Genomic DNA, 26,901 nt, shown 5'->3' on the forward strand with positions numbered 1-26,901 from the left:
TACTGGATATATAATCCTTTCCTAAATTATAGTGTATTCACCTTCTCTAGAATATACGATTTAATGTCTCGAATTTACGATTTAATGATTCAAGGAACATCTATGAAAAATCAGTAAAATGAGCTTCATAAATTTCTTTGAACGATTACTATATATATTTTTGGATTTTACTTGGGGGCAACTTGTTAAGAGAAACAGTCCCTATATGGCTATGGCGGTACTAATTTTTTGGGGTACTAGTCCTATATGACAATTACTATAGCAGATGTAATTAACTGGGAAACGATTATGAGGCCATGATCGATATTGCTTTTTTATCAAGTTAAAAGATTCCAAACACTAGATATGAAGGAATTGTTAATCCAGAGTCCAGATGCAAATCTCTCTCTCTACTTCCAATTCTAACAACTTAAACTTTTGTTTGTTGGTCATCATTCAAGAAAGATTTGTTGTATTTTGGAAGCATCGATTTTGTATATTTAAAACTTGTACATGTAATAAAAAAATGTCAGCGATTGTTTTAGGAATACTAGATGACTGTTACAGCAGTGTAAGGCCGACGAAGATAACCGCGTGCAGTATGGGGGGGAGGGGGCAGCTAAGAAATTGACCGGATCAGAGGTTACATTTACGTCAAACTGGACTAAAACTTATCTGAATTAATCTTGGCCGTATATTTGTTTCACTTTGATCCTACCCATCTTCAACATAAAATCCCTAAGCTTACATTTTAGATGTTTTTTTCTTTTCCGTTTTTTCTCCTCCCCACTTCTACAGTTCTACACGCCTTCACCACCTCATTCCACTTCATTTCTGATTCAAGTAAGTATCAAGAATCTGATATTTTTTTTGTCCACCAATTTATATCTCATCTCAAGTAAGTATTATGTGTCTATAACTCAGCGAGATAAATGGATAGAGTTAAGAATCGGTTTATACTCTATCAACTTTTCCCTTCTTTGTCTCGTTCTCTATAAAAAATTGAAATTCGTAAATGAAAATTTTCATTTTTTTGTAAATACGTTGACTCTCAATAATGAATGTGTTATGCATCTTAGTTTGCTGTGTCAAGAAGAAGAATTTCCATCTATAACGACTGAAGTGTTTACTGAGTCATCCCGAGTCAGTTTGTTCTTTGTCACAAATCTCTGCTACTACTGTAATTTTTCTTTTAAATTGTTGAGTTGAAGTTGAGACTGATCTAATTCTTTCATTTGATGGGATATTGCATAATTGTTGAATGTTAATTAGTGGTATTGGGGAAAAATTGATGTTAACTGATTTTTTTTTTGATCAACTGTTCTTCATCTTTTTTTATGTTCTTTTTGATCCAAATTATGAAAATCAAAATGATTCAGTGGATTACTTGATGAACTCTGAACCGATGATTTCTTTTTATAATTGTGTTTGATTGAAATTTCTAATTAATTTGGTTGATTATCTCGAATTGTCTCTTAATTTCATGTAATTGTAAAACAAAAAACTAATTTCAATTTCTGTGCACAAATATTGTGACGGACAGGATGCATATTTCTCATCGTGTAGAAGACCTCCCTTTGGTCGGAAGATAAATAAGGAAGAAACTCTACTTCTGTAATTTTATCTATTGACCTGTAAGGAAATCTCTACAAATATGGAACTTGATTTGTAATTAATTACCGTTTTTAGACTTTGTAATCCCTATATTCAAGGATAGGATACTAATATCTACCGTTTTTAGGTTTTAATTGAATTAAAATAAAATAAAATAAAAAATTTAACAAATAGCTAACGGTTAGTTTTGACCGACCAATATAATTATTTTGTTTCGTGCACACTTTTTAAAGGATTGTGCACAGAATTGGACTTCAATTATCATCATTCTGACCCCCCAAAAAAGACGAGGTGGATGATTACGGTGAGAGTATTACCAAATACAACCCTCTGACTGATTCTGGATCCACTATACCACATGAACTGTTGGACCTTCCATCTCCATCGAAACTAATCCCACTTCCTCGAGTTCTCCACGACTCCACCACTTCAACCCAAGTTTTTAACTTGCCCACTTCCTTTCCGTGAGTTAATTCTTCATTTCTCTTCTTCGATCTCTGTTGTTGACAAAGAATGGAGTCATTCAAACATCATAAACCCAATTCGTTACTTGGCAGAATACATTCTTATTTTCTCTTCTTCTTCACAGAACCCTGTCTGTGGTTCTCAATTGTGAAACCATCATTCAACATGATAAATTCAGGTAATTATTTCATTTTTTTCATTTATTTTTTTGTTCCTTTTGATTTTAAATTTTAGATGATGTTTGATTCTGTATAAATACGCTAGGAATGAATTCATTGGAAATCTTTCATGGTAAAATTGGTGATTTCGGAGTTGTTATCGGCAAAAAATGATTTGGAAAGTGAGGGTCAATCTAAGGAGGCTAAACGACTTTTTGTTTTTGATGCAAGGAATGCGTATGAAACAAGAATTGGGAAGAAACCCCCACAAGATTCTAAACTCTCTCCATTGCAGCATTGATAGAGAATTGATGGTAAGGAATTCAACTGAAATGTGATTTTATTCTGCTTCAATCCGTGATTAAATTACAGTTTGTGAATTCTAATACTGAAAGCTAAAAACTTGCCCGAAATTTGTTTCTGTTTAATATGTTCCTAATGTGATTTATTTGGGCTTATATAAAGTTTCAGTTTGAGTTAACTTTCTGAACCCTGACTATTTGTGTAAATGCGTAATTGTGCAAGCATATAATCAAACACCACCTTAATAATGCCTAACTGTGTAAACATATCATCAAAGAGCAACACATGTACTTATACAGACTATATGTTGTTACCATTTCCCCTCATCAGCAACAACTTGCCATGCTAGCGCATCAACAATCTCTTATAATTGTTGCTGCTGCAGTCAAGCAAGGGGTGGGATCCCAATTCCTCGCAACCCGGCTCCAACAGGATCTTAGCTGGTGCTAGCCTGGTAATACTGGCCAATTTTGGTTACCAAGTTCCCGACATGATAGCTCCAGGAAGGTCGTAGTCTACTACAGGTTAATTTTATAATCTGGAACTATTATTATTTAATTTTTGATTTTGATTTTCAGTTTTGAATTTGACTTGGTTTTGTATGAAATTGGTGTGTTAATTTGTAGAACTATTTATGGGTCTTGGTTAAGTTTTCTGGGATCAATGTGATGAAGTTAACAAACTCAGTGCCAATTGATTAGTCTGTTCTTATCCTTTCTGATCATTAGCCGCAATTAATAGAAAATGAAACGTGTCCTTCATGTACTTTTGTTTCTCTATTTGTTTGCAGTTAACTAATAATTGTCTGAAATTGAGAAGAGTGAGTATGATTCCATGCTTAATGAATATTTGATTTTTATTTTTTTTCTCATTTCCTTAATTTACGAATCAATAAGCATTTTATGACAATTTTTTTATAATGTAATAGTTTGGTCTGTTAAGTTCTTTTCGTGGCTTCGCGTTTTGAAATGTTTTGATTGGAAAATTTTCTGACAGTGAAACTGTGTAGCTCTCAAATTTCAATACAGGTCTGAGATTTTGAAATGTTTCGGCTATTACTGCCTACTGGTTAGAGTCGCCTTTTATGAGTAACACCATCAGATGTCGAACAGGTTTGGTAATTTTACTTCAATTAGTTATTTCTTATGATCGATAATCAATGCTTCTATTTATTTATTTCTTTTTTGTTTTATTGATGCAATATCATTACATAAGGACGCCTGAACAAGAGAGTTTGTTAGTAAAGTTGTTCTTAAGATCATGGAGCGTCAGTCCACATATCTCATAAGAACATACCATAAGTGCTATAGTGTGTCTCATAACATGTTATACCTCTCGACAGCCAGAAGTGTTACGGCTTCAGCGGGAACTATATATCCCATTTGGATGTCGGAATTTTTTTAGACAGTTTTGAATCTGAGACTTTGAAAGCCCGGTGTGTGAACATGTAAGAATAAATAGAAACTACGCAAGTGGTCATACTTCACCAGAGGTTGGATCTATTTTCTTCCCTAACAACTAATGAATTATAGATCGCACTGACATTTCAAGCTGTAACTCTTTGTACTCTTTGTACAGGTAGTAGATAGGAGCCAATTAATCGCACCCCAAGCTATGAGTCTTTGTTAAATAATTTGGTGGTCTACTGTATCAGTCCAACAAGAACTTTAAACTATTATTCTCGCAACTATTTGGTTGTGTAAACTGTATTGGAAGATACACTTATATGTTAAGTTTGGAAATCTACCCAATGTATAAATATTTTACTCCAAGAAATTAAAACAAAAATCTACGTAAGAAATTTTTTTGCAATCGATCTCAACTTTGTATGCAGTGCATTTCGGGAGAAAATCTCTTTGTTTTCTCGCACCAGTCACCCTATGAATGAGGCCTCCTAACCCCCCCTTTTACTTTCCCTTTGTTGTAACGTTGTACACTTGGCTATATTTTCTATCCAGGAGTAGAACCCAAACTCGCATTAGCTCATTAAGTCACTGCATCAGAACTGATTTTGATCGGAGACTGGATCAGAATATTTTTAAGCGGAGCGGAACTTGAATTAAATCATACCCCGGTGCGAAGCACGGGTTATTATCTAGTCAGAATTTGTTGTTAGTAGAGCATATTGTTATTAGGTTAAGTACTTAACAATTTGACTTACTAACTAATCATAGTTTTATTATTTTTATGCAATGAATAACCTCATATTTAGGAAGCGTAACGTCGTAGAATGTAATGAACTGACCCTCTACTGATAATGTCCTAACTTAGCCACTGGGTCATCCGATAGTACGGGGTTTTCAATGGTCACAGCTATGGTCATCCAACAGCAGCTTATCAGGAGGTCACATATCCAAGGATTTATACTGAGCATGCTTAACTATAGAGATTTTTCGCCGACTATGAAGCCAATTATGTTGAAAAGTTCTCGGTATTAGGAAAGGACAAATCATTACCTATATTCCATTTGACGAATCTTACATGCCGAGTCGGAGTACTATAATACCACCAACTTAATTTGGAATCGTCCTCGACTCCGAAATATGTTCAATCGTAGACTCTGACATTTTTTCCCAGTCATGAGACCATTTCCCGACACAATCCATCAAGCATATTATTTCACCCTCGACAAGTAAACCGTGGTCAACTCTAATACCATTTGTAAGGACCCGATCCTCCGCCAATACTGTTCCTGCTTAGTCACTGCGGTTATCCGATAATGGTGGATTTTCAACTGACACTGATGCAGTCATCAATCAGAAGTTTTCTGGGAGGTAGCCCATCCCTAAATTATTCTCGCCCGATAACACATAAATACAGTGCTTTTTACCGACTTTGGATCCTACTATGTTGAAAAGGCCACAATGGTACGAAAGGGAAATCTATTACCTATATTCCACTTAGTGAACTCTTCCTGCCGAATTGAATTACATACATAATATAATTTGGAATTTTGAAAAACTAGAACTACATCGTATGTGAGTAAAATGGTTGCCATCAGAAATGACTTAACATTTTAAAATATAATAGCTTAAGTGAATGAATTAGCTTTTCAATATATCATTGAAATTGTAAGAACACACAATACAATATGTACTGTTGAGTCAATTCTGAGTTTTACTCTTTTTAGACTATTATTATTCTTAAAGAGGAAAAAAACAATAAGGATCCGAACACTGTTAATATCTACACAGTTATTATTAAGATGAATGAGTTCAGGTGTTGTAATTTTGTTACATCTTACATAGTTTAATGTTTTGGTTTCGCCCGGTTGTTGGAGTATGTGGCGCGATAAACCATATATGTATAGATAGGGATAGTCCCTTATGGAATATAGAGGAATACATGTGGATCTTAGTAAGCTTTGGCATCTCCATACATAGCACTGAGGCCTTTTGTTAAAAACCCCACACCTCTTATCCCAAGATGGTCGGTTGGGTTCGGGATTATGTGGTCTGGCCCTGAGTAGTGTCCGATGGTCCGTAAAGATCATAATAATTGTATCAAAGCCCATGGTTGAGGCTATTGTCCGAACGTAGAAGTGGTTGTGGTTGTCACCCGGTTTAGGGCGCAAGTGGAGTCAGACTCAAAGTGGAGAAGGCAAGGCCCAAAGTTGAACTGGTGCTCAAGGTGGAGTTAGTGTCTCACCCATTAACTCAGGTGGAGCAGGGTTCTAGATCGGCAAGGCAATGCTCAAGGTTGAACTTGCTCTCAAGGTGGATTTAGTGTCTCATACATTAACTTACAAGTGGAACAGGGTTCTAGGTGGGCAAGGATATGCTCAAGGTGGAGTTAGTGCTTGCCTTCTCATTAACTCAAGGTGGAGTAGGATTCCACGGCGCATAGGGATAATAATCATGATCGATGGGTAGCATATACATGTGGTAATTATATGGTGAAGTCTGATTGAATTGGTGAAGTGGTTTAATCTCGCCAAGGTGGAGATTGTTGGAGTATGTGGCGTGATAAACCACATATGTACAACTATGGATAGTCCCACATGAAAGAAACATGCGTACATGTGGAGCTTAATAAGCTTCGGCATCTCCTTGCGTAGTATTGAGGCCTTTTAGATTAAAAACGCGCACCTCTTATCCCAAGGTGGTCAAATAGGGACAACATTGGTGCTATGTGGTCGGGCCCATAGTATATTCCTATGGTCCATGAAGATCCTAATATTGTTCACTAAAATAAGGAAGATGCAGAAATTTAATACCATTTTAAAGGATCGATAAAATATCTTTCTAAACTAAAAAGCATACATCAAATAATGTTTTTTATTTTTGGAGGAAAAGTATGTAAAAATTAATTTTGATATAATTTCATGGCTGGCTTGAGGATACAATTTTAGGAAGGAGAGGCATGGTATGGGAGAATGTCAAGACGGAAAATGCTAGAAAGAATTTATGGAGTGAATAACTAAAATATCTATCGGATTTTTCTTTACTTTTGTAATGATAAAAAGAGTAAAATTGATATTAATAAATATTATATTTAATATTGATATGTCGGAAAATGCATAACCAAATAAAAATTATGCCCGTACCGTTACGACACGGGTTAAGCCCTAGTTTAAGAATAAAATAGTACAAAGTTTGGCCCTTGTAATTTCTCATCTCACGTCATAGTAGACATGAGGTCGTATGTATGGGACCTTGGGTGGTTCGTGGTTGCCAAGGACTGAAGGTCGTTGTTTTAAATTTTTTTTTTTTTTTTTTTTCGATTCGTCTACCGGCAGGTATCCAGATTCTCTTCAGTAAGAAAAGTAGTTTAATGTATGCGAAAAAATGGTATAGTCCTTGTCCATTGGATTTCTCAACGAACCTTGATACAGAAGTTTAACACTTCGTTTTATTCCGAAGGAAAATCGACGGTCCGAATCTTGCATGCTTAACATCAGATCTGGTAAGGGCAGATGTGGATCCCGCCACTTTCTGAATCACACGGACTGAAGCCTTCTGTTCAAAATATCGGTACCCTTATTCGGTGTACCAATCATTATTGTTTCTCAACAACCCCCATCACATGAGTCATGACACTATTATTGGGGAAAGTGACGTAAACAATAATATCTATTCCCGCCCAAAAAGCCAAATCCCATCTCTGTAAACGACACCCCCACCCAAAACCCTTGCTCTCTCTAACTCTCTAAAACTAAATTAGAGACACAGTTCTGTGCAAACCCAACAATGGCTGCTTGTTCTTTACATTCTTCCATCTCAATCCGAGTTCCAGAACTCAATCACAAAAAGGTAGGGTTTTTGTTTTTTATGTTTCCCCATATATTATAGTTGAATTACATTTTTAGAATACCAAAAATGGTTCCTCACTTGATCAAATAGAACTAATCTCTGTTGATTTCTGCAGCTGCTTAAGAGCTCGATTAATACATCTTTCCGACGTGGGTTAAGGGTCTGTGCCGTTTCTAGTAATAATACTACTACTATGTTGGAAGCTGCTAAGTATATACCTGCTGCTCCAATTCTTCTCCCTGAAGGCCCATGGGAACAGGTAGTTTACTATTTCATTTAATTCCCTTGTTTTCTAATTAATTTCTTGATTACCTTTTTTTTTTACATTAGTTATTTTTCAGATTTTAATTTCATCTTGAATGTGTGTAGATCCCTGGTGGAGTAACAGCGGCAAAAGGATTTAAAGCTGCTGGTATGTACGGTGGATTGCGTGCAAAGGGTCAAAAACCAGACCTTGCACTCGTCACTTGTGATGTTGATGCCGTTGCTGCAGGTTAATTTGTGTTTAATTTGATTCTGATATCAAGTTACATTTTTCCCTTTAATCTATCCTGCTTCAGTTTTGTGCTCATAAAATTTTTCAGCTACTAGAGATTCATAAATTCTTACCGATATCATCATAACTTGTTGTTAGGGGTATTCACTTTGAACGTGGTCGCAGCTGCACCAGTGCTATACTGCAGAAATGTATTGGACATTTCAAAATCGGTAAGCTAAATCAACCGTATGCTTGCCCACTAAGCTTTGGAGTTTATTGAGATTTATTTTATGATGCCAATATGCCAAAGTAATTTCAGTTTTCAGCCAGAGATCGTAGTTGGTTATAAATGTGTTCCCCCATATTGGCGTTGTAAATGTTTTGCCTTATGCGCCAAGTATATGATAAATGTTATTTTTGTAACTGTTGTATCTGATTCAACATTATTGTTTCTGTTTATGGTGTTGCCAGGATTTTTGTGATGCTAACAATTACTTCAGCTCATATTTTGTATTGAGCTCTTGAGTTTATTATTATTATTGAATTCTGTTGCAGGCACGAGCAGTTTTAGTAAATGCTGGTCAAGCAAATGCAGCAACAGTAAGCACGTTTGTCTTCCCTTTTATGATCTACTGCCACTAAATTAGCACTTCACTATCTAGGTTAATGTTTCTCTACATTATGTTATTTCTATCACTATCTGTATTACTGTATGGAAGAAACTTAGCAATTGTTTTAACTTAAAATGGTGAACTAACTTATATTCTTAAAAGAAAACTCACTTTTTAAAGAGATTATAGGCTATGTAGATCGTGCTCAACTTTAACTCATTTTGTGAATACTTTTTGTCATCTTTCGGACACTTTATTGAATGAGCCTAATGTGGCTAAGGAGACATATCATCTTATTTCAGGGAGACCTGGGTTACCAAGATGTTATAGAATGTGCGTCTGCTGTTGCTAAGGTATTTTTCTCGTATGTGAAAACAGCATTCCTTTGGATATGTTTGTTACTGCTGTACTAAGTCTCTATAGTTTGCAGCTTCTCCATCTGAGGCCAGAAGAGGTGTTAATTGAATCAACTGGAGTGATTGGGCAAAGAATAAAGAAAGTGAGAATAGAAACATTGCATATAACTGTCTACTTCGTTGTTGTTTCGTTCTTTGTCTCTTTTGGAAAAATTGCATCTTTTCTGTGATCAGTTTCTAGCGAATAGAATTAATTCATCTTTGTCGCCACTATTTGATGCAGGATGCTCTTCTCAAGTCTCTCCCAAGTCTGATCAAATTGTTGTCATCGACCACTGAAGGGTATGTTCATTTACTTTTGTATATTTCTAGCTTTCTACTTCTTTCTAAATAGTCTAGAATGTCCATAATACTTTAATGAGATCAATCATGTTTGCAGTGCTGATGCAGCAGCTGTGGCAATAACAACCACTGACCTTGTCTGCAAGAGTGTGGCTGCTGAAACTGAGGTTTGCTTTAACCATGTTTGTAATAAGTTCATCAGGGAGAACAAAGAGCTCATACTTACTCAGGGGTCGGGGATGGAATCTCCATAAGTAATTGTTTTCTAACTAGGCTGGGAAGGTGACTAATTGCACCTTATGGTGATGGATAAGCCTTTCTTCTAGGAAAACAATGTGGTCACTGAAACCAACTACCGACGTAGTCAACCTATCCAACCTTGACACATTAGTGCTTCATAGAAGCTTCCTGAATGTGGTTCTACTCGCTGTACCTAATTGAGTTTTTTTGACAGGTCGGGGGTACAAAAATAAGGGTAGGGGGGATGGCCAAAGGTTCTGGAATGATTCACCCAAACATGGCAACCATGCTTGGTGTATGTATCTTCGATGATGAACTCCCTTGTTATCTTGAAAATATTCTCAGTCATAAATAGTAATCCTAATAATCACTTATTAGGTCGTAACTACGGATGCACTAGTTACAAGTGATGTTTGGAGAAAAATGGTGAAGACTGCAGTAAATCGGAGTTTCAACCAAATCACAGTAAGTAGAAACTGAAGTAACTTGGCTCTGCAATTTTGAGAAGTGTTTGTTTATTCTTACTATTTAGTTAATTGGTGCACAGTTTTCAGTCATTGATTCACACATCACTATTACTATCTCAATGTTTGCACTCTTATCTCGCATGTGATTAGGTTTAGTTTGAATGCAGGTAGATGGAGACAGTAGTACCAATGATACTGTTATTGCATTGGCTAGTGGAATATCTGGGTCAACCGCAATTAGTTCTCTGGATAGTTTTGAAGCAACACAACTTCAAGCATGCCTCGACGCAGTAATTTACACTCTTTTGCAAACATTTTTCTCCATTTTTCTTGGATTAAAACGTGTCTTTCTTGCTGTCTAAAATTCTACGCGATTTCTTTCCCAGGTCATGCAGGGTCTTGCAAAATCAATTGCATGGGATGGAGAAGGAGCTACATGCTTGATTGAGGTTGACAAGACACAAACTAGCATTCTTTGCACTTGTCTATTAAGTTCTTCATCAGTAACTTTGTCTGCATTTTATGTTGAAGATCTAATGAATCTTATTTCGCTATAGTGAAGTATTCGGCCATACAGTGTCTAATTACTTCTTCATACATTTAGGTCACAGTAACTGGGGCCACCAATGAAGCTGATGCAGCAAAGGTTGCACGTTCTGTGGCAGCTTCTTCCCTTGTCAAGGTACAAAAGCATTCTCTTCCGCAACTGCAATTTACAGACTTTTCCCCTGTCCTAACTTCGCTTTTCTGCTTAAATTTTGATTTCTTCAGGCAGCAGTATATGGCAGAGACCCAAATTGGGGGCGAATTGCTTGTGGTGCTGGATATGCTGGTGTTCCATTTAGTCAAAATGAGCTTCGCATAGCACTTGGAGACATTCTGCTCATGGATGGTGGACAGCCACTTCCATTTGACCGGTGAGAACAGTTGCTAGATGTTTTTTTATGCTTGAGAGTTGAGAGTATCATGCACTTTCGCTCCAATTTTACCATGTGTTAATACAGTTACTGATGGATTTTACTTCTTGGAAAACATTCTCAGCGATGCAGCCAGTGATTATCTCAAGGGAGCAGGAGAGACACACGGAACTGTAGAGATTCACATTTCCATTGGTAAGCCTCGTACACACAGTGAGTGTACTAGCCATGGAGTCAAGACCCTCTCACACCATGAATTTATTACGGCTGAAAATTAATCCTGAACGTTTCTTTGCCTCCGGTTACTGTAGCCTCATAAATTATACTGAAAATGCAACAAGAAGACCCCACCTATTGGTCTTAATATTTGCATTTGTTAAGCATTTGCAGGAAATGGGCAAGGAAGAGGACAAGCATGGGGATGCGATCTAAGCTATGATTATGTCAAGATAAATGCAGAGTACACCACATAGACAACATGTGCTGTAAGAGAAGAGTTTATCTATTAATTAAGGTCTTCAACTTTGCTGTTGTTGTAACTTATTCAGTAAAGCAGAAGCCGTGTAATGACAGAAAAATTATGTTTCTTCGACTTCAAGGTCTTAATGTCATTATGGCACTTACATCATGATTCTGGTCAAATTAAGCAAAGCAAAAATGAGTGTACCTGGAAATTCTATCAACACTGGTCGTTATGAATCTAAAAATATACTGGCACTCTGGTAATTATTTAGCTTCTTTAGTAATTAGCTAATATATTTACTTAAAACACCACAAAGGCATAACATCCCCAATACACAAAAACGTAAGAAGCTAAACTCAAAGCTAGCACAATGTGGAGAAGTACCAGTGGCACCGTACTACAAAAAAACAGACACCTACAGGTGAAGTAAACTCTTCAAGCCCGAATTTATTTATCTACACAAACACCAAGTTGTAGCATCCTTTTGTAAGGAATGATGAAACGAACATCTAGGTAGCCTCGGCAACTGACACATGCATTTTCACAAGGGATGATATCTTGAAAAAACTACTTCCACAGTTGAAAGAATCCTGCCCAGTAGTAACACCATCAAAGTGCACCAGTTCTGCATTCACACTCGATTTCTCAAAACTATTCAGGTCTGGCGATCTATCAACTGTTGCCTGTAAGATTGGTTGTAGGTTTTCTGAGTTACAAGTAGACTTGCGCTGCTGCTTCTTGTCAGTGTTGTTGCTTCCTCGTGAATGCTTTCCCTTCTGCTTGTGCTTGCCATGCTTCTTGTTGTTGTACTTGGAACTGTAGCGCTGCTGCTGGATGTAACTCCTAACTGTGTGCGACACTGTTGTAGAAGGAGGGTCATACACGTCAGAAGCCCACTTCACTGTCAGCTTCTCTGGCGGTTGTACTCCTTGTTGCTCACGGCCTCCTTTCATGGCAGATCTCACCGAATTTGGAAAATTCTGATGAGATGGGGTAAAAACGAAGCAACAACAAAGGAAAAGGAAAGAAGATCTTGTCATGATTTGGATATTTCTAGAGCAAGCTCAGAAGATAATAACGGAACAAAAAATTTACATAAACATGAGCTCAAGTGTGGAAATTTCTTATCCTTACGCATGAACCTGAAATTTGAATCGATTATAGCACAGCTTTTGCCAGAATTGGTTTTCACATTAATGCCCAACATTTCACTTAAATGATATGAAAACAAGAAAAAGGAAAACCTAAGCAAAGATAAAAAAGAACTGCTTACAAAAAGTTTAGAAACTATAATAAGAAATAAGTATATGAAAATAAATAATAAGTTTTTCAATACCTAAAGACTGGTTACTGGAAATGAGGATATTGAGAAATAGAAGTTTTCAGGAAAAAGAAATGAGCATGTTAAGGTCAAACACGTCAACCACCTGATTACCAAACCAGGTAACATAACAACGTTTTTGCCACTATCTTCGGGTTTTAATTGACTAAGAAAACAACTGAAGTTACTAAACATTATACAGAGTAATGTGCAAGTGGAAAGAGCATATGATCAACCTCGTCAGAAACCCTCGTATCAATGAGGTTAACTCTAAAACTAAAAGAAATGTAAATCAGATAAAAAAGGAAAAACCAAAGCAACAACAAATTATACCAATAACCAAAAATAATGATGCCAACTTAACATGCAGAGGAACTAAATAACTACTACCATTCTCCAGAATGGCAAAATCAGGCTGGCTATGGTTCTGATTTCTGACTTATAATCTTCAAGATTTTATTTTTGGACACCTGTGGCCGAAGAAATACAGAAATACTGGACAAGTAATCCCCTGTCTATGTTAACGACTTAACGGCACAATTAGACAACTCTGTAAACGCTTCTGTGATGCTCAAGATGTGGCATGAAAGAGGAGTCCAGATAATAAACTGCTAAAAAATGGAATTTTATCACTGTAGATATCGTAATTCAAGGACAACACACTGCCTCGGCATAATTGATTTCAATTAGTTTACAAAAAATAACATTCTCTCTTAACTCTAATACTACTTTCGGCTACAGGTCCAGGGCCTGATGGTAAATCTTTGAACCAGAGTGACGAAGCACAAAACTCATTGTCAAGAATATCCAAAAAAATTCAAGTGAGTCAGCAAAAAAACCCAGAATAACTCAATTGAACGAGGAAAAGGAACATACACAATAGTCACCGTTTAATGGTATGTGCATTTTTGCCTTTGTGGGACGAGAAAATAACCAGATTTTCTTCTATTCACTGCTTTATTTGGTGAACTCAAACAAGAAAAAAAGAAAACGACCAAAAGTTGATAAATATCTCAACCATCCACCAAACTTGACTACTAACATTGAAAATGAAACATTTTCTTAACAAAAAAAATACAAAACAGAAAGCAGTTACCCGTTTCTGCACATGCAATAGGAGTTCAGGAATGCAGTGTCCTTCTTAACAAATATCTAAAACTCTAAGCATTACTAACCCATCTTGTGGTGGGACTGTGGGAGTTCCAAGGAATTGGGGTCCATATGATGATGTAATTTATTCCCATCATAGAAATACCACATACAAATATAATGAATCATTAATCTGCTCATATAAAATCAACCAGCATTATCTAGAGATATATAGATAAGGAAACTTACAGGCAGAGAAAGTGAACGTGAGCAGAATCGACTGAGGAGCATAGAGGCATTTCCATGCAATTCTGGACAAGATGTCCCTTCTATCTCACTATTGGAGACAAAACATGATAATGTCTTTCTGGAAACTGGAATATTAATAGGTTTGCTCATCATTTTCTGATTTGATTTCACCGAAAATTTGTTATCCTGTTTGTCAGAATCTTCACAGAGTTCGCCTGGACCGAAGTGGCATTTCTCATTCAAATCTGAAGGTTGAATACAGCCAGGTACAGGTAGAGGAGTACCTTTAACATTTAAAATCTTACTAAAAGCAACCCCAAGTTCTGTAACTTCACTGGTGCCGTTCTTCTTGCTTGTGAACTGCTTGCCACTAACATATGATTGCTTCAACTCGTTACAGTCACTCAGATATTCCGATACCATATCATCACAAGAACTAAACTTATCCATCACTTATAGAAAATCCTACACGGATGGCAAATAAAAAAACTTCAAATAATTCAGCTACGGAAAGACAGAAGCATATTGGAACAACCTATCATGTAAGGCAACCAAGGGAATCCAAAAACCATAGGCTTGCATTAGTAATTGTATTCAATTAAAATTTAATCATTTATAACAGCATTGATAAGCCTGTGCAATCAGCATAGCCAAATAATGTGCCTGAGAGTGACATGTGATAATTAGGTGCTAAAAGTGTTCATTTCTGTGCACATCTAGTTTGCAATAAAAGGTGAAACAAACTACAGAAGTTAATATACATTTAATCATCCAAACAAAATGAGTCTGCAAAAATTATCATAAATGCCATAAAACTTCAGGATCTTTACCTGTAAGATAATCCAAACTCTTTCTCTATCTAGCTACCACCAAAAAGAATAGAATCTATGCCCACTTCAACAACAACTTTCTGATAACAATTTCTTGATCTTATCGAGAAACAAGGTAAGGCAGACTTTTGTAAATCACTGATTTGATTTGTTCATACACAAGGCAGGACACTGAGAAAGAAAGGGAGATGAAAAATGAAGGGAAAAAAAAAACACTAAAAATAACGCAAATCCATGTTTTGTAATCTCTAAGGTTAACTCAGATTACCACGCCGATTCCATTTTTCAAGCTGCTTAAGACGATGAGAACTAGAACCACCATTAAAAGAAGCTGAAACCATTACCGTCGTCATCGCAAGAACGATGAGCATCGAGAGCATTTTCGATGCTCTGTCTAACCCTACTATATGGTAAGTATAGATCAAGAAGAGAAATTAATAAATCTCAAAATTTGATTTTGGTTTTTTGTTTTTTTACTCAGAATTCTTAAAACCCTAGATAATAACAAAGATCTACTAACAATACATTCTTCATTAATAAGGTGGTGAAAATAGAAGCTTAATCATTTTTAGAAATTCCATGGATTAATCTGCGGAGATTTTCTCTGATCTAGTTCTAATCAGAGTGATGAAGAAGGTTGAATGCGAACGAAAATGATGGGAGGAAAAGAAGATGGAGAAGAAGTGGATTGGGGTTTATGTTCTTTATATATGGGTAAAGTTTTAAATTCTGTTAGAAAAAAAAATTAAAGAAGTTTCACTCGTGGGTAATGTGGGTGCTAGGCACCATCCAATTATGTTTTTTGTTTACTTCTGAATCTGTTAATTATTGACCAATCAGAGTGGAAGCTCTCTTGAGTAGGTTAATAAACAGTGGAATCTTATCCGAGATAGATTACATGTGCAAGGCCAAATCTAGAGACAAGGTTGTTGTTTTTTCAGGCTATAGTTTTTGGCATCAAGTCGGATTTTTGCCCTGCCCTCTCTCCTCTCTCCTTCTTGAAGCTCAGGTCTATTTCAGTACCGGAAAAAACAAATGGTCAACTGAGTCCAGCGAGTTATTACCGTTATTGTACCGTTACTTTTCCGTTGGAAGAAATTCTGACATTTTTTTTGATCAGAAGTTTACCGGAACTGAGACGATGTACACAGAATGAAGCTCAAATTCATCATTTGTGTAATGATAAATCAATCGTTTGATCAACATAACTAAATTAGAGAGCCTTTCTAGTTCAAAGATAGGAATTCGTTTATCAGACTGAAACCAAATAGTTCAACACATATGAAAAACTAGTAATCTTCAACCCTTAGAGCAACTGCAGTGGTGCGACCAAAACCAAAGACCAAAGACTAAAAAAAAAGATCAAATTTGGGTTTAGTCCGTCGTGTGGCGTAGAGGGAGAAGAGTAAATTTGGTCGCGCGTTGATATAAAGTTCGCCTGGACATCGAGCGTTGGTAAAGTTTACGCCTGGAATCAGGCGTTGGTAAAGATAACGCCTGAAATGGGGCGTTTGTAAAGATTACGCCTGAAATCAGGCGTTAATAAAGATTACGCTCGGAGGAATTCAAACAGAAAAAAAAAAAAAAAAATGGGGCGGAGGTATAAAGTCCGTCCCATGTGATGGTGGTCTTAATTGTAAGCTTGGGGCGTAATGTATATCAACGCCCACTAAAGGCGTTAAGTTTATCCCCGCCTGGTAGTCAGGCGTAATGTATATCAACGCCCAGTGGCGCGTACATTTAACCTCCGCCCGTTCCAGGCGAATTCTTTACGAACGCCCCTACATCAGGCGTTAACTTTACAAACGCTCGATGAATTGCGGACATTATATCAACGCCCGTTGTGTAGGCGGACATTATATAAACGCCCGACTATATTTGGGTTTGGTCTTGGTCGCAGACCAAATTTGGTCTGGTTTTTAATCTTTGATCAAATTTTGATCGATAGTCCGTCCCACTACGCCTATACACTGGACCTAATATTTGGGTTTGGTCGTCCATTGTGGACGCTCTTAGACACTAAAGACTCAGAGATACTAAGACAACAAGGAACATTACCAAAGTCACCAAAGCCACTAAGACACCTAAGTTTCTAAGATACAAAAGATCCTAACACAAATTTGTGTTTTCTTCTGCAAAGATCTGACATTTCAATCCTTTAAGTTTTTTTTTTTTTTGCAGACCTAGTGATCATTGTTCTTTACTGAAGTTTTCTTTGTCCTACTCCTTCTTCTCCTTTGTTGAAGTTGAAGCCCCGGGATTATTGTTCTTTGCTTGTTCTTTTTGATTATCCTGGAGCTCCCACTGATTGCGAAACACAAATAGCTCTTTCTTCTTAGCTTGTTGTCTCATATCAGGATAAGGGAAAGGAGGTGTAAAATCTTCTGCTTGATACACAAATCCAAGTTCAGGAGGAGTCCTCACTGGAAACATCTCATCAGAAGTTCCCCACCCTTATCCGTAGCTGGCTCTCCTGGAATACTCGGGATCTAGTGGACAAATAAACTCACCATCATTCAACTCAAACTCTGCCTCCTCCTCTGATTCTTCCTCTACTTCTTGTTCCTATGGAATTTCAAAGTCCTCATTATAGTAATACTTACCGTTTTCGTCATAATGTGCAGGATCATCTGAAGAGGCATATCGATAATAATCTTCATCCATATCATCTATATCTTCGATTCTTCCAGGTGGGGATTTTCGGATTCTTCTTCTGTTATTTCTGGTCCTCTGTGAAGAAGATTGCTAGAATCCTCAGCCATTGTTGATTGTCCTGGTAACTGCTCTTGAGTTGTAAGGCTCTGTCTTGGAGGTTCTTATATAATCTCTTTATCCTCTGCTGCTGGAATCTCCTCAGCTGTTGGGAGAGACCTGTTCTCGCTATTTATCCTACTACTACTTCCAAAATATATTCTTTTTCTTACACTCGCTATTGCTGCTGATTTTCCCTTACTCTTTTTGTTGTGATATCTCATTATTGCTAGTGAAACTGTATTCCTCTTTCTCTTTGGTGTCGCTGATTCTGAGTTGGGATCTTGGTCTCCTTTCTCTGGCTTTATTTGAGTTGATTTTAGATTGAACTTTAAATTTCAAATTTTTTTCTATTAAGTAAGCTTCTCTTTCACCTGTATTAGTGAAACCTTTAACTCTTTTTAGTTCTTCGTTTTTTCAAATTTCCCGGGTCCCTAGTTTTATTTACTGATAAATTCACTGCTAAATATTCTGTTAGATTTAGTCAGTTCTAGGACATGCTAAAATCTTTTTCCCTTTATCAATATCAAGATAGTTATTGTTATCTCTATTTATCTTGGTTTAGTCTCTACAAGTTATTGTTTTTTAGTCTTAGCTGTAATTGTGGTTAGAAGTCTTGTCTTCTGCTTCTTTGACATCTCCGTTATGTCTCATCATCGCCCTTTCTCTTACTTAAATTTTAAATGGAGCAGAAGAAAATTAAAACGCCTTTTTATGGGTACTATCTTTTATATCCATAGGATAGCTACCTATAATGTTTCTCTAGTTGCTTCTAAAGCTCTACCTAATATCCACTGGTTAATGAAGGTTGATGTTCCTGGAGATGAAAAGATGACTCAAAATTTCAAATTTCAAAAGTTCACTACTTCCAAGTTTTGGATTGATCAGTTATGTGGTCACTTCCATCACCCTGCTCGCTATAATTTAGAATCCAAAAGATATGGTACTCCCTCCGTTTCTAATAAATAGGCAGGTTTCCTTTTTTGGGTATGTCAAAAAAATAGGCTTGTTTCCATATGTGGAAAGTCAAATGTTATGATTTTACTATTATACCCATAGAGGGACCACTTCTCTCTCTCCATTTTCTCTCTTAATACAAAAAGGGGACCACTTCTCTCTCCTCTTTCTCTAATAACAAATGAGTGGGGACCAAATGATAGATTAGGAAAAAACATGGAAAAGTGACTCCAATGATTAGTTTTCTTAATTTTTGTGAAAACCAAACAAGCATATTTTTTAGAAACGGAGGGAGTATGTACTTATTCACTGACTATAACAATATCAAGATAGTTATTGTCTATACCAAAAAACCTTCTGAGCCATTTCTCACAATAGATAACCCTTTCAAATCCACTGAACCAGCTAAGGAAAACCACAAAGAGACTTCAATTGAATCCTTAACAAAACAGATGGAAAATTCAATAATAACTCCTCCAAAGTTCATCCCAAAAGTGTATCTTAACTCCAACAAAGCTAGAACCATACCAACCACAAACTGGAAAAATACCGTCATTGGGAGACTTTGCAGTAAAGCTTCTTATGACTTAACCAAAATCATTGATGAAGTGAAATTTACATGGGATCTTAAAGGAGGAGTCAACATAAAACTTTATGACAAAAGAAGGAATTTTTATGAATTCCACCTAAGAGAAGCTGATGACTTTAATCTGTTGAAGCAAGGTGGAGCTTGGAATATTCTAGGAAAATTGATTGTCCTTGTGGAATGTCCTATACAAGGTCCACAACACATTGATGAAGAGAATTTCTACAAGACAAAAATATGGATGCACATTAAAAGTACTCCAACAAGATTCATAAATGAAGAGGATCTCATAAAAATTTGTGCTCCAGCTGGTAAGTACTTGAAACATAAGAAACCTTATGGCAGAAATCAAGATGAAAAGAATATTGAATGTGTAGTTGAAATAAGCGTCCAACACAACCTTCCTTTTGGATCGGAGGTTTATACAGAAGTGTTTGCCAAACCAGAATGGTTAGAGTTCTCCTACAAACTCTTCAACCTAAAAATCTGCAAAACAGATCACTCAAAAAACTGTGAACAAGGGAAGGAACAAGAACAGATAGAGGAAGTTACAACCCAACAAGCTATCAACAAGGAGAAAAGTAGTGACAAGATAATCCAAAAGGAACCTCAGAGGAAATTTCACACATGGTCGACTCCGATAATCCACTTTAAGGCATGTGAATCTAGCTCAAATAGCAGTAAGGATAATCCCTTTGATCTGGCTGAATCGGCTTCTACTCGGTCTTCTAGTGGCCTAAATCGGAAAAAATCTGGTAATGAAATGACAACAACTTTACAAAGGAAAGAAAAATCCCACAAAAAGCCCAACCCAAAACAGAACCCGAAATCCAAACATCCCTGTAAAAAACACTCGATTCAGATGAAATTGAAGAAAAGTAGAAAAGATGAGAAAAAAAACCTAGTTGGTCCTCTGAGTAAATTAGGAGACATATATGAACTCTACTACAATCAAAATCTCACAGCTTATGGAAATGACCCTATCCACCCATTATTCCGTCCTTTCCAAAACAAAACGCTCATGGCTTTTCTCCCAAATCAAAATCACCATCTGTTGATTGGAGAAAAAATTGAAAGGAAAAAAATGATTAAGGGTCATTGGAAGAGAGAATCCAGAGACACAATAAAAAACCAGAAGCAAAATCATTCTAATCCCCAAGATGCTAATGTCAAGGAAACCACTTCGATCCTGAGAAAGAGAAAAGATGAGCTGAAACAACAAAAATCAAAGAAGATCAAAAATAGGGAGACTCAGGAGGAAGGAGAAAAAGCAAACATGGAGGCAGAACTTACTCTCAAGGAGAAGGGAGAAAAACCTATGGAAGCGATGACAGAGGTAAGTAAAACACATTACCTAAATCATTTTGTTAATTGGTATCTACACAATATTAGTACTTCACTGCATATTAGAATATTTGAAAATTGCCTAAGATACTGCTATATTACTGTTAAATGCTTAATGCTAGGTTTATTTAGTTACCCTGAATTTTCTTATTTCTGGCAATCCATAAGTTTGATAGCTTGGAATTGCCAAGGTCTAGGAAAACTAGAAACTAGGAACAGCCTTCTTGACACTTTAAATAAGGAGAATCCTGACATCCTTTTTCTTTCGGAAACTAAGCAACAAACTCCTGAGATGAAAAAAATCTTAAGAATGGTAAATGTTCAAAACTATTTCATAGTTCCTCATAGGAATTCTGCTGGGGGCTTATGCCTCATTTGGAAAAACAATGTTAACATCATTATAGAAGACCATGCTTACAACCATATAAATACTACAATCACTGATCCTATAGACAACAACAGCTGGGTTCTCACTTGTCTATATGGAAGCCCATATAGAAAACTGAAACTCAAATCTTGGAACATCATAAAACATATGGCAACAACTGTAGACAAACCTTGGATTGTTATTGGCGACTTAAATGTTGTTCTCCATGAGGAGGAAAATAAAAGTAGGTTTTCCTTTAAGAAAAATGAAGAAAAAATCTTTAATAACCTTATAAACAAATGTAACCTAATGGATCTAGGTTTTACAGGATACACTTACACATGGAATAATCATAGACAGGAGGATGATAATATAGAACATAGACTGGATCGAGCCTTAGTGAATGGTAAATGGAACATAAAATATCCAAACTCTAGCATAAAACATCTAGGACCTTTAGCTTCTGATCATGTACCCATAAAACTTAATATGCATAACCACTGGGATGATGGCCCTACTCCTTTTAAATACTTTGGAGAGTGGATAAAGCATACTGATTGTAAGAACTTAATTCAAGATAGCTGGAATTTGAATGTTCAAGGGTCGTCAGCCTATAAGGTTAACAAAAAACTAGGAAATGTAAAACACATTCTTAGGCTATGTAATAGAGAAAGCTTTAGGAACATAAATAGCAATATAAAGAACATACAGAAAAAATTAGAGCAACTCAACATGACAGATAACTACACTAACAAGACAATTGAGTTAGCCAACCTAAGAAATGACCTTGCAAAGTGGTATGCTATTAAAGAAAAGTTTTGGAAAGATAAAAGCAGGGACCGAAACCTAGCATTAGGTGACAGGAATACGAAATACTTCCACACAAAAGCTAAACAAAGGTTTAGAAGGAATAAAATAGATATGATAAGAAATGAAGACAATATCTGGCTCAACTCTAAAAAAGAGATTTCTGAGTGTATAACCCAAAACTTTTAAAAAATATCTACTACTGTAAAACCTAATATCGACCAGAATTTGATAAACCTTATTCCTACGAAGGTAACCCAAGCTGATAATGACATGCTATGTACAATGCCTCTTGAAAGTGAAATAAAAAAGACACTTTTTTCTATGGAACCTGACAGAAGCCCGGGACCTGACGGATTCCCCCCTAATTTCTTTCAACAGAATTGGGAAATCGTTGGTGCTGACCTAATAAAAATGGTACAAAACTTTTATGAAACTGGTCATATCTCTAAGGAGATGAATGCTTCTTTTATTTCTTTAATCCCGAAAAATCTAAATCCTACGACTCCTGTAAAATTTAGACCAATAACTCTAGCTAATACTTGTTACAAAGTGATTTCTAAACTTATGGCAGGGCGTATGAAAGGACTGCTAGGGAAACTAATATCGCCTTATCAGTCTGTTTTCATACCTGGAAGGCAGATAGCCGAGAACATAACCTTAGCTCATGAAATAATACACAAGATGAAAAATTCAAAATCTAAGAAAGGCTTCATGGGCCTGAAAATTGATATGTCCAAAGCATTCGACAGGATCGAATGGGACTTTCTAAACCAAGTTATGACTAAAATGGGATTTAACAACAAATGGTGTAACTTAGTTCACCAATGTGTTTCTACAACCACTCTTTCGGTTCTTCTAAATGGCTCTCCTACAAAAATTTTTAAACCTTCAAGGGGTTTGCGCCAGGGAGATCCAATCTCCCCTTACCTGTTCTTATTTTGTATAGAAGCCCTCTCTAGATCAATCCAAAATGCTGAGAATAACGGAAAGATTAAAGGTATAAAACTGGTTCATCAAGCCCCCTCTTTGAGTCATCTCCTTTTCGCCGATGACTGCCTAGTCTTCTGTAAAGTTAACGAACAAACTTGTCAAAACCTGGTTGACTTGTTCAAAGACTTCAGTCTGTCCTCTGGCCAACTTATTAATCTAAGTAAATCGTGAGTATTTTTCAGTAAAAAAACAGAGACGAGTGTCAGTAGAAGGGTGAAAGAAATCCTAGGGGTTAATGCAATACCCCTAACTGACAAGTACCTAGGTTCTCCATTGTTCACTAACATATCAAAAATAGCTTGTTTTGAACCTTTACTTGCTAATTTGAGAACCAGGATGACTGGTTGGGATGGAATTAACCTAAACAATGCAGGGAAAACAGTAACGATTAAAAATGTAACTTCGTCAGTTTATGTGTATCAAATGAACTGTTTTAAAATACCAGTTAAAATCGGTAATCATATAACAAAACTCCAAAGGAACTTTTGTTGGGTCAAAAATGAAAAGGGTTTAAATGAAAATGAAAAAAAAAGGGTGTGCTTAAAAAATTGGTCTTCTATTTGTAAAAGCTTAGAGGAGGGAGGTTTAGGAATAAAGAATGTTAGGAAGTTTAACATTGCAATGATTGCAAGAATGGGATGGAACCTACATCAGAATCCTAAATCCCTTTGTGCCACAATTCTAAAATCTAAGTACTCTCCAAACTACGACATACTTCATATAAATAGTAAACCAAAAACAAGTGATAGCTGGATTTGGAAAAGTTTGCTGTCAGGGATTAATCAAAATAAAAAATGTTGCTTTTGGGAACTAGGAAATGGCAGTAACATAGACATATGGGATGACTTGTAGATTCCTGGGACTGAATTACCTCTCCACAGGAACCATCTTTCAACTGAGGGTATTAGTAAGGTTAGTGACCTAATCACATACCACAAAACCTGAGACCGTGATATTCTAACTAGATTCTTTGATGACAACACAATTGAGAAAATAAAGGAAATTAGAATACCAAGAGAAGAAAAAAGGGACACCCCAAGATGGAAACTCAACAAACAAGGTATGTTCTCTGTAAACTCTCTGTACAAACACTTAAACTCTGTTGACAATGTAGAAACCAAATGGAGTAGGATATGGAAGATGAAGACAACGCCAGCAGTAAAAATATTTATTTGGAAGGTTGCCCATTCCATTCTCTCCAATAGTATGAGAGTGGCAGCCATCCTACCTGATATTGATACAAAATGCAAATTATACAATGAAAGCCAAGAAACTCTCTTTCATTTATTTCTGCAATGCAATTATGCTACACAGGTATGGAAGCATTTCAACTTTGATATGGATTTTGTTAGGAATAACACTACTATGTTCCATGAATGGTTAACGAACTGTTTTGAAAACCCAAACAGGGCATAATATGATATAGACTGTCATGTCCTTTGTGGTATCATAATGTGGTCTATTTGGAAAGTTAGGTGTGATGTTGTGTTTAAAAGGAAGTCACAGAATAGTGTTGTAATTGCTAATAACATCATTAAATTTATAAACAGCTACAATATAGTTAATAATACAGGCCACAATATAATGGAAGACCTTTACTATAATTCAAATAATGACCCTGTTCTTCATAATACTAAATACCATGTTGTTGATATTACTATGATCTTGGCATTGCAAATTAACATTGCCATGACCAGGGCAGACACTACTATGAGAGCAGGAATTGGTCTAACTTTGACTGATCATGCAGGTACAGTCACAGAAGCAAGAGGTTTCTTTATTGACAGTACATCAATTGAAGAGCTAGAAAAAGCTGGAGTAGAAGCTGCTTTCCAATGGGCAACATGTTGGAGTGGCCATATAATCTCCTTCAGAAGTGATTCAGAACCAACTCTGGTGCTGCTGGTGGGAATGTACTCAGAAGCTCGAAGACAGCGTTACCTAATCAGTGAAGATTTTGGAAATACAAAAAACTTTGATATAAACTTTTTAGACCAGGATTTTACTCTGGTTATAAGAAATGATGTAATATGGGCAGCAAACTTATCTTCTTTTTGCAAAAAGTATGAAATCAACCACAAATGGGTGGACTTTAGCCTGATGGCATTATTGAACTATCTGAACATTCAAATATGGAATGAGAATGTAATGTATGTTCGTAATTCCATTTTGGGATCTACTTATCAGCAAATATCAATATATTGAGGTACTCCTCCTTTTCTAAAATAAAATAAAATATATTCCCAGGCTCACCTGCCTGCACGATGTGATAGTATCTTACGATAATTCTCAGGGGTCCCAAAACCAGATTAAAAATAGGGTTCAGTTCATTCCGAGTTAACTAAGTATTAACCAGTTTAGAATTTATGTAAATAATAATAATAATGTCGTTTGTCCATCCCGAGTTCCTTTCAACCCAACTGATGTTTTACCCTATATGGAAAAATATGAAACAAAATTTATACAACTTTTAACCGAAATCATAAAGTAAACATTAATTTCCGTTAGTTTTATAAAGAATTTGGTAAGGTTACCTCTTGTAATTATTGATTGTTCTCTCTTAGAGCAAACATTAAGAAAAGCAACAACGAAAGAATCTATCTAAAGATAAAAACGAAGGACATTGATTGATTCGTGTATTCAAATCGTGAATTAGTGTTGGCTCTACGATTGACAGACCAATGACTTTTTGTTTAAAAAATCGAAATGTTGTACGATCAAATAATGCGGCGAGCTACTGTTGCTTGTGCTCTTTGGTAACGACTCAAGGTTGTCTTTCATTTTCTAAATTTGTTATGGTTGTAGTTTCTTTGTTCATTTATCCATACATTGATAATGTTTCATATTTTCTTTTAATTTGTATGGAAGGAAGATTTCAATAAAACTGAATAAAGTAACAGGAAAATAAAAATCATTTTAATCAGTGAGAGAAAAAGAAAAAGAAAGAAATCAGTGAAGAAAATCAAAACCTTTAACCCTAACAGATTGACAACCAAAATTCATCATCAAAAGAAATTGATGAACACTACACTAGCAGAAACATCATGGTGAGGGAAAAACAACAGGAAAAAAAGTACAAAATCATCACCAATTGGATGGAAATCATAGAGAATAGACGAAAAGCAGGTTGAAAAATCAACATCTACTAAACTAGTTAAGCGGGAGAAAAAGAAATCAAGACCTCCAACATCTATCTATTAAAGTAGTAGGAAATCCAAAATCATCACCACTTAAGGAGAGAAAGAAATCAAAAGCAACTAAAGTAGGAAAGATCCTCTGCTACTTTCATGTTGTTTCAGTAACGATGGCCGTCGTGTGTGTATGAATGGCGTTTATCCCACATTCGTTGTACTAGTGTACATAATTGTACATCGACATGTTATTTCAGCAACATATGACCTTTTGTGTGTATGAATGATGTTTTTCCCAGATTTTTTATAGAGATTTTTACAAAAATAGGCCCGTTTTTTTGGTGCTTTTCATTTCTAGGCCACTTTTTTTATTTATTGCTAGACTAGGCAAGTTTTGACCAAAAGTGATGGATGGAAAGTTAGCTGCAGTTATCTTCCAGCTGTCCATATCTTCTTAGATAAAAAGACGTTTTAGTCCTTCAAATCTATTGAACATTCAGTGCTTGCTGAACTCATTGAATTGCCTGAGCATACATCATCAGTAAAGAAGCAACACTGCACCGGTCGGAATGAATGCAACAGACATTTCAGAAAAGTCCGAAGAATGGAATGGCATTGAGACTGAAGTCCCTTTTTGCCTTCTGAATAGTGACATAGAATGGGAACATGGCCCTAACCCAGACAATTGCCTAACCTAAAGCTTACAATTTAGTACAGTATTTGAGACTTCAGACTTTCGAGACAGTGGACGCATAAGGGTGGAAAAAAAGACAAATAGCAGAATCTGCAGCTATTCCTCGTCTTTTATGTTAGGCGAACTTAGGCGCAGGC

The 26,901-nt window shown here is 36.2% G+C and overlaps 2 protein-coding genes and 1 long non-coding RNA gene across 8 annotated transcripts; 2 read left to right on the forward strand and 1 right to left on the reverse strand.

Annotated features, from left to right (window-relative positions):
• Positions 1–736: 736 nt before the first annotated feature.
• Positions 737–4,304, forward strand: LOC113342996. Of its 5 annotated transcripts, none has more exons than XR_003356970.1 (5): positions 737–822; positions 1,523–2,236; positions 2,448–2,530; positions 2,850–3,631; positions 3,735–4,304. It is a non-coding gene; the product is annotated as an uncharacterized LOC113342996 (long non-coding RNA). The 5 variants fall into 5 exon arrangements; XR_003356972.1 differs by having other exon boundaries at positions 3,862–4,304; XR_003356973.1 differs by having other exon boundaries at positions 2,850–3,043; positions 3,529–4,304.
• Positions 4,305–7,606: 3,302 nt separating this feature from the next.
• LOC113343043 (arginine biosynthesis bifunctional protein ArgJ, chloroplastic-like) lies at positions 7,607–11,881 on the forward strand. Its single transcript, XM_026587372.1, has 17 exons — positions 7,607–7,771; positions 7,887–8,030; positions 8,141–8,264; positions 8,406–8,479; positions 8,805–8,849; positions 9,163–9,213; positions 9,291–9,359; positions 9,500–9,558; positions 9,656–9,725; positions 10,013–10,093; positions 10,177–10,263; positions 10,433–10,555; positions 10,652–10,714; positions 10,870–10,947; positions 11,037–11,182; positions 11,307–11,377; positions 11,573–11,881. Exons 1-17 carry the CDS (start codon positions 7,709–7,711, stop codon positions 11,653–11,655), a joined length of 1,431 nt encoding a protein of 476 aa, XP_026443157.1. The 5' UTR covers positions 7,607–7,708; the 3' UTR covers positions 11,656–11,881.
• A 27-nt stretch (positions 11,882–11,908) lies between these two features.
• Positions 11,909–15,804, reverse strand: LOC113343044. Of its 2 annotated transcripts, XM_026587374.1 has the most exons (4): positions 15,403–15,804; positions 15,135–15,305; positions 14,305–14,769; positions 11,909–12,625 (listed from the first exon to the last, which is right to left on the reverse strand). In XM_026587374.1, the coding sequence occupies exons 3-4, from the start codon at positions 14,752–14,754 to the stop codon at positions 12,155–12,157; spliced, it is 921 nt and encodes a 306-aa protein (XP_026443159.1). In that variant the 5' UTR covers positions 14,755–14,769; positions 15,135–15,305; positions 15,403–15,804; the 3' UTR covers positions 11,909–12,154. The 2 variants fall into 2 exon arrangements, with proteins under 2 accessions (XP_026443159.1, XP_026443158.1); XM_026587373.1 differs by having other exon boundaries at positions 15,135–15,804.
• Between the last annotated feature and the right edge of the window lie 11,097 nt (positions 15,805–26,901).

Source organism: Papaver somniferum, unplaced genomic scaffold (assembly GCF_003573695.1).
Source record: "Papaver somniferum cultivar HN1 unplaced genomic scaffold, ASM357369v1 unplaced-scaffold_52, whole genome shotgun sequence".
In the NCBI taxonomy this organism is placed as follows: domain Eukaryota; kingdom Viridiplantae; phylum Streptophyta; class Magnoliopsida; order Ranunculales; family Papaveraceae; genus Papaver; species Papaver somniferum.

Excerpts from the sequence above, each read along its gene's own strand:
- LOC113343043 (XM_026587372.1), top strand. The coding sequence starts at position 7,709 with ATGGCTGCTTGTTCTTTACATTCTTCCATCTCAATCCGAGTTCCAGAA. Across the intron at positions 8,480-8,804 it reads TATTGGACATTTCAAAATCG|GCACGAGCAGTTTTAGTAAA; the intron begins GTAAGCTAAATC and ends ATTCTGTTGCAG. Across the intron at positions 11,378-11,572 it reads AGAGATTCACATTTCCATTG|GAAATGGGCAAGGAAGAGGA; the intron begins GTAAGCCTCGTA and ends AAGCATTTGCAG.
- LOC113343044 (XM_026587374.1), bottom strand. The coding sequence starts at position 14,754 with ATGGATAAGTTTAGTTCTTGTGATGATATGGTATCGGAATATCTGAGT. Across the intron at positions 12,626-14,304 it reads CACGTTCACTTTCTCTGCCT|AATTTTCCAAATTCGGTGAG; the intron begins GTAAGTTTCCTT and ends CCATCTCATCAG.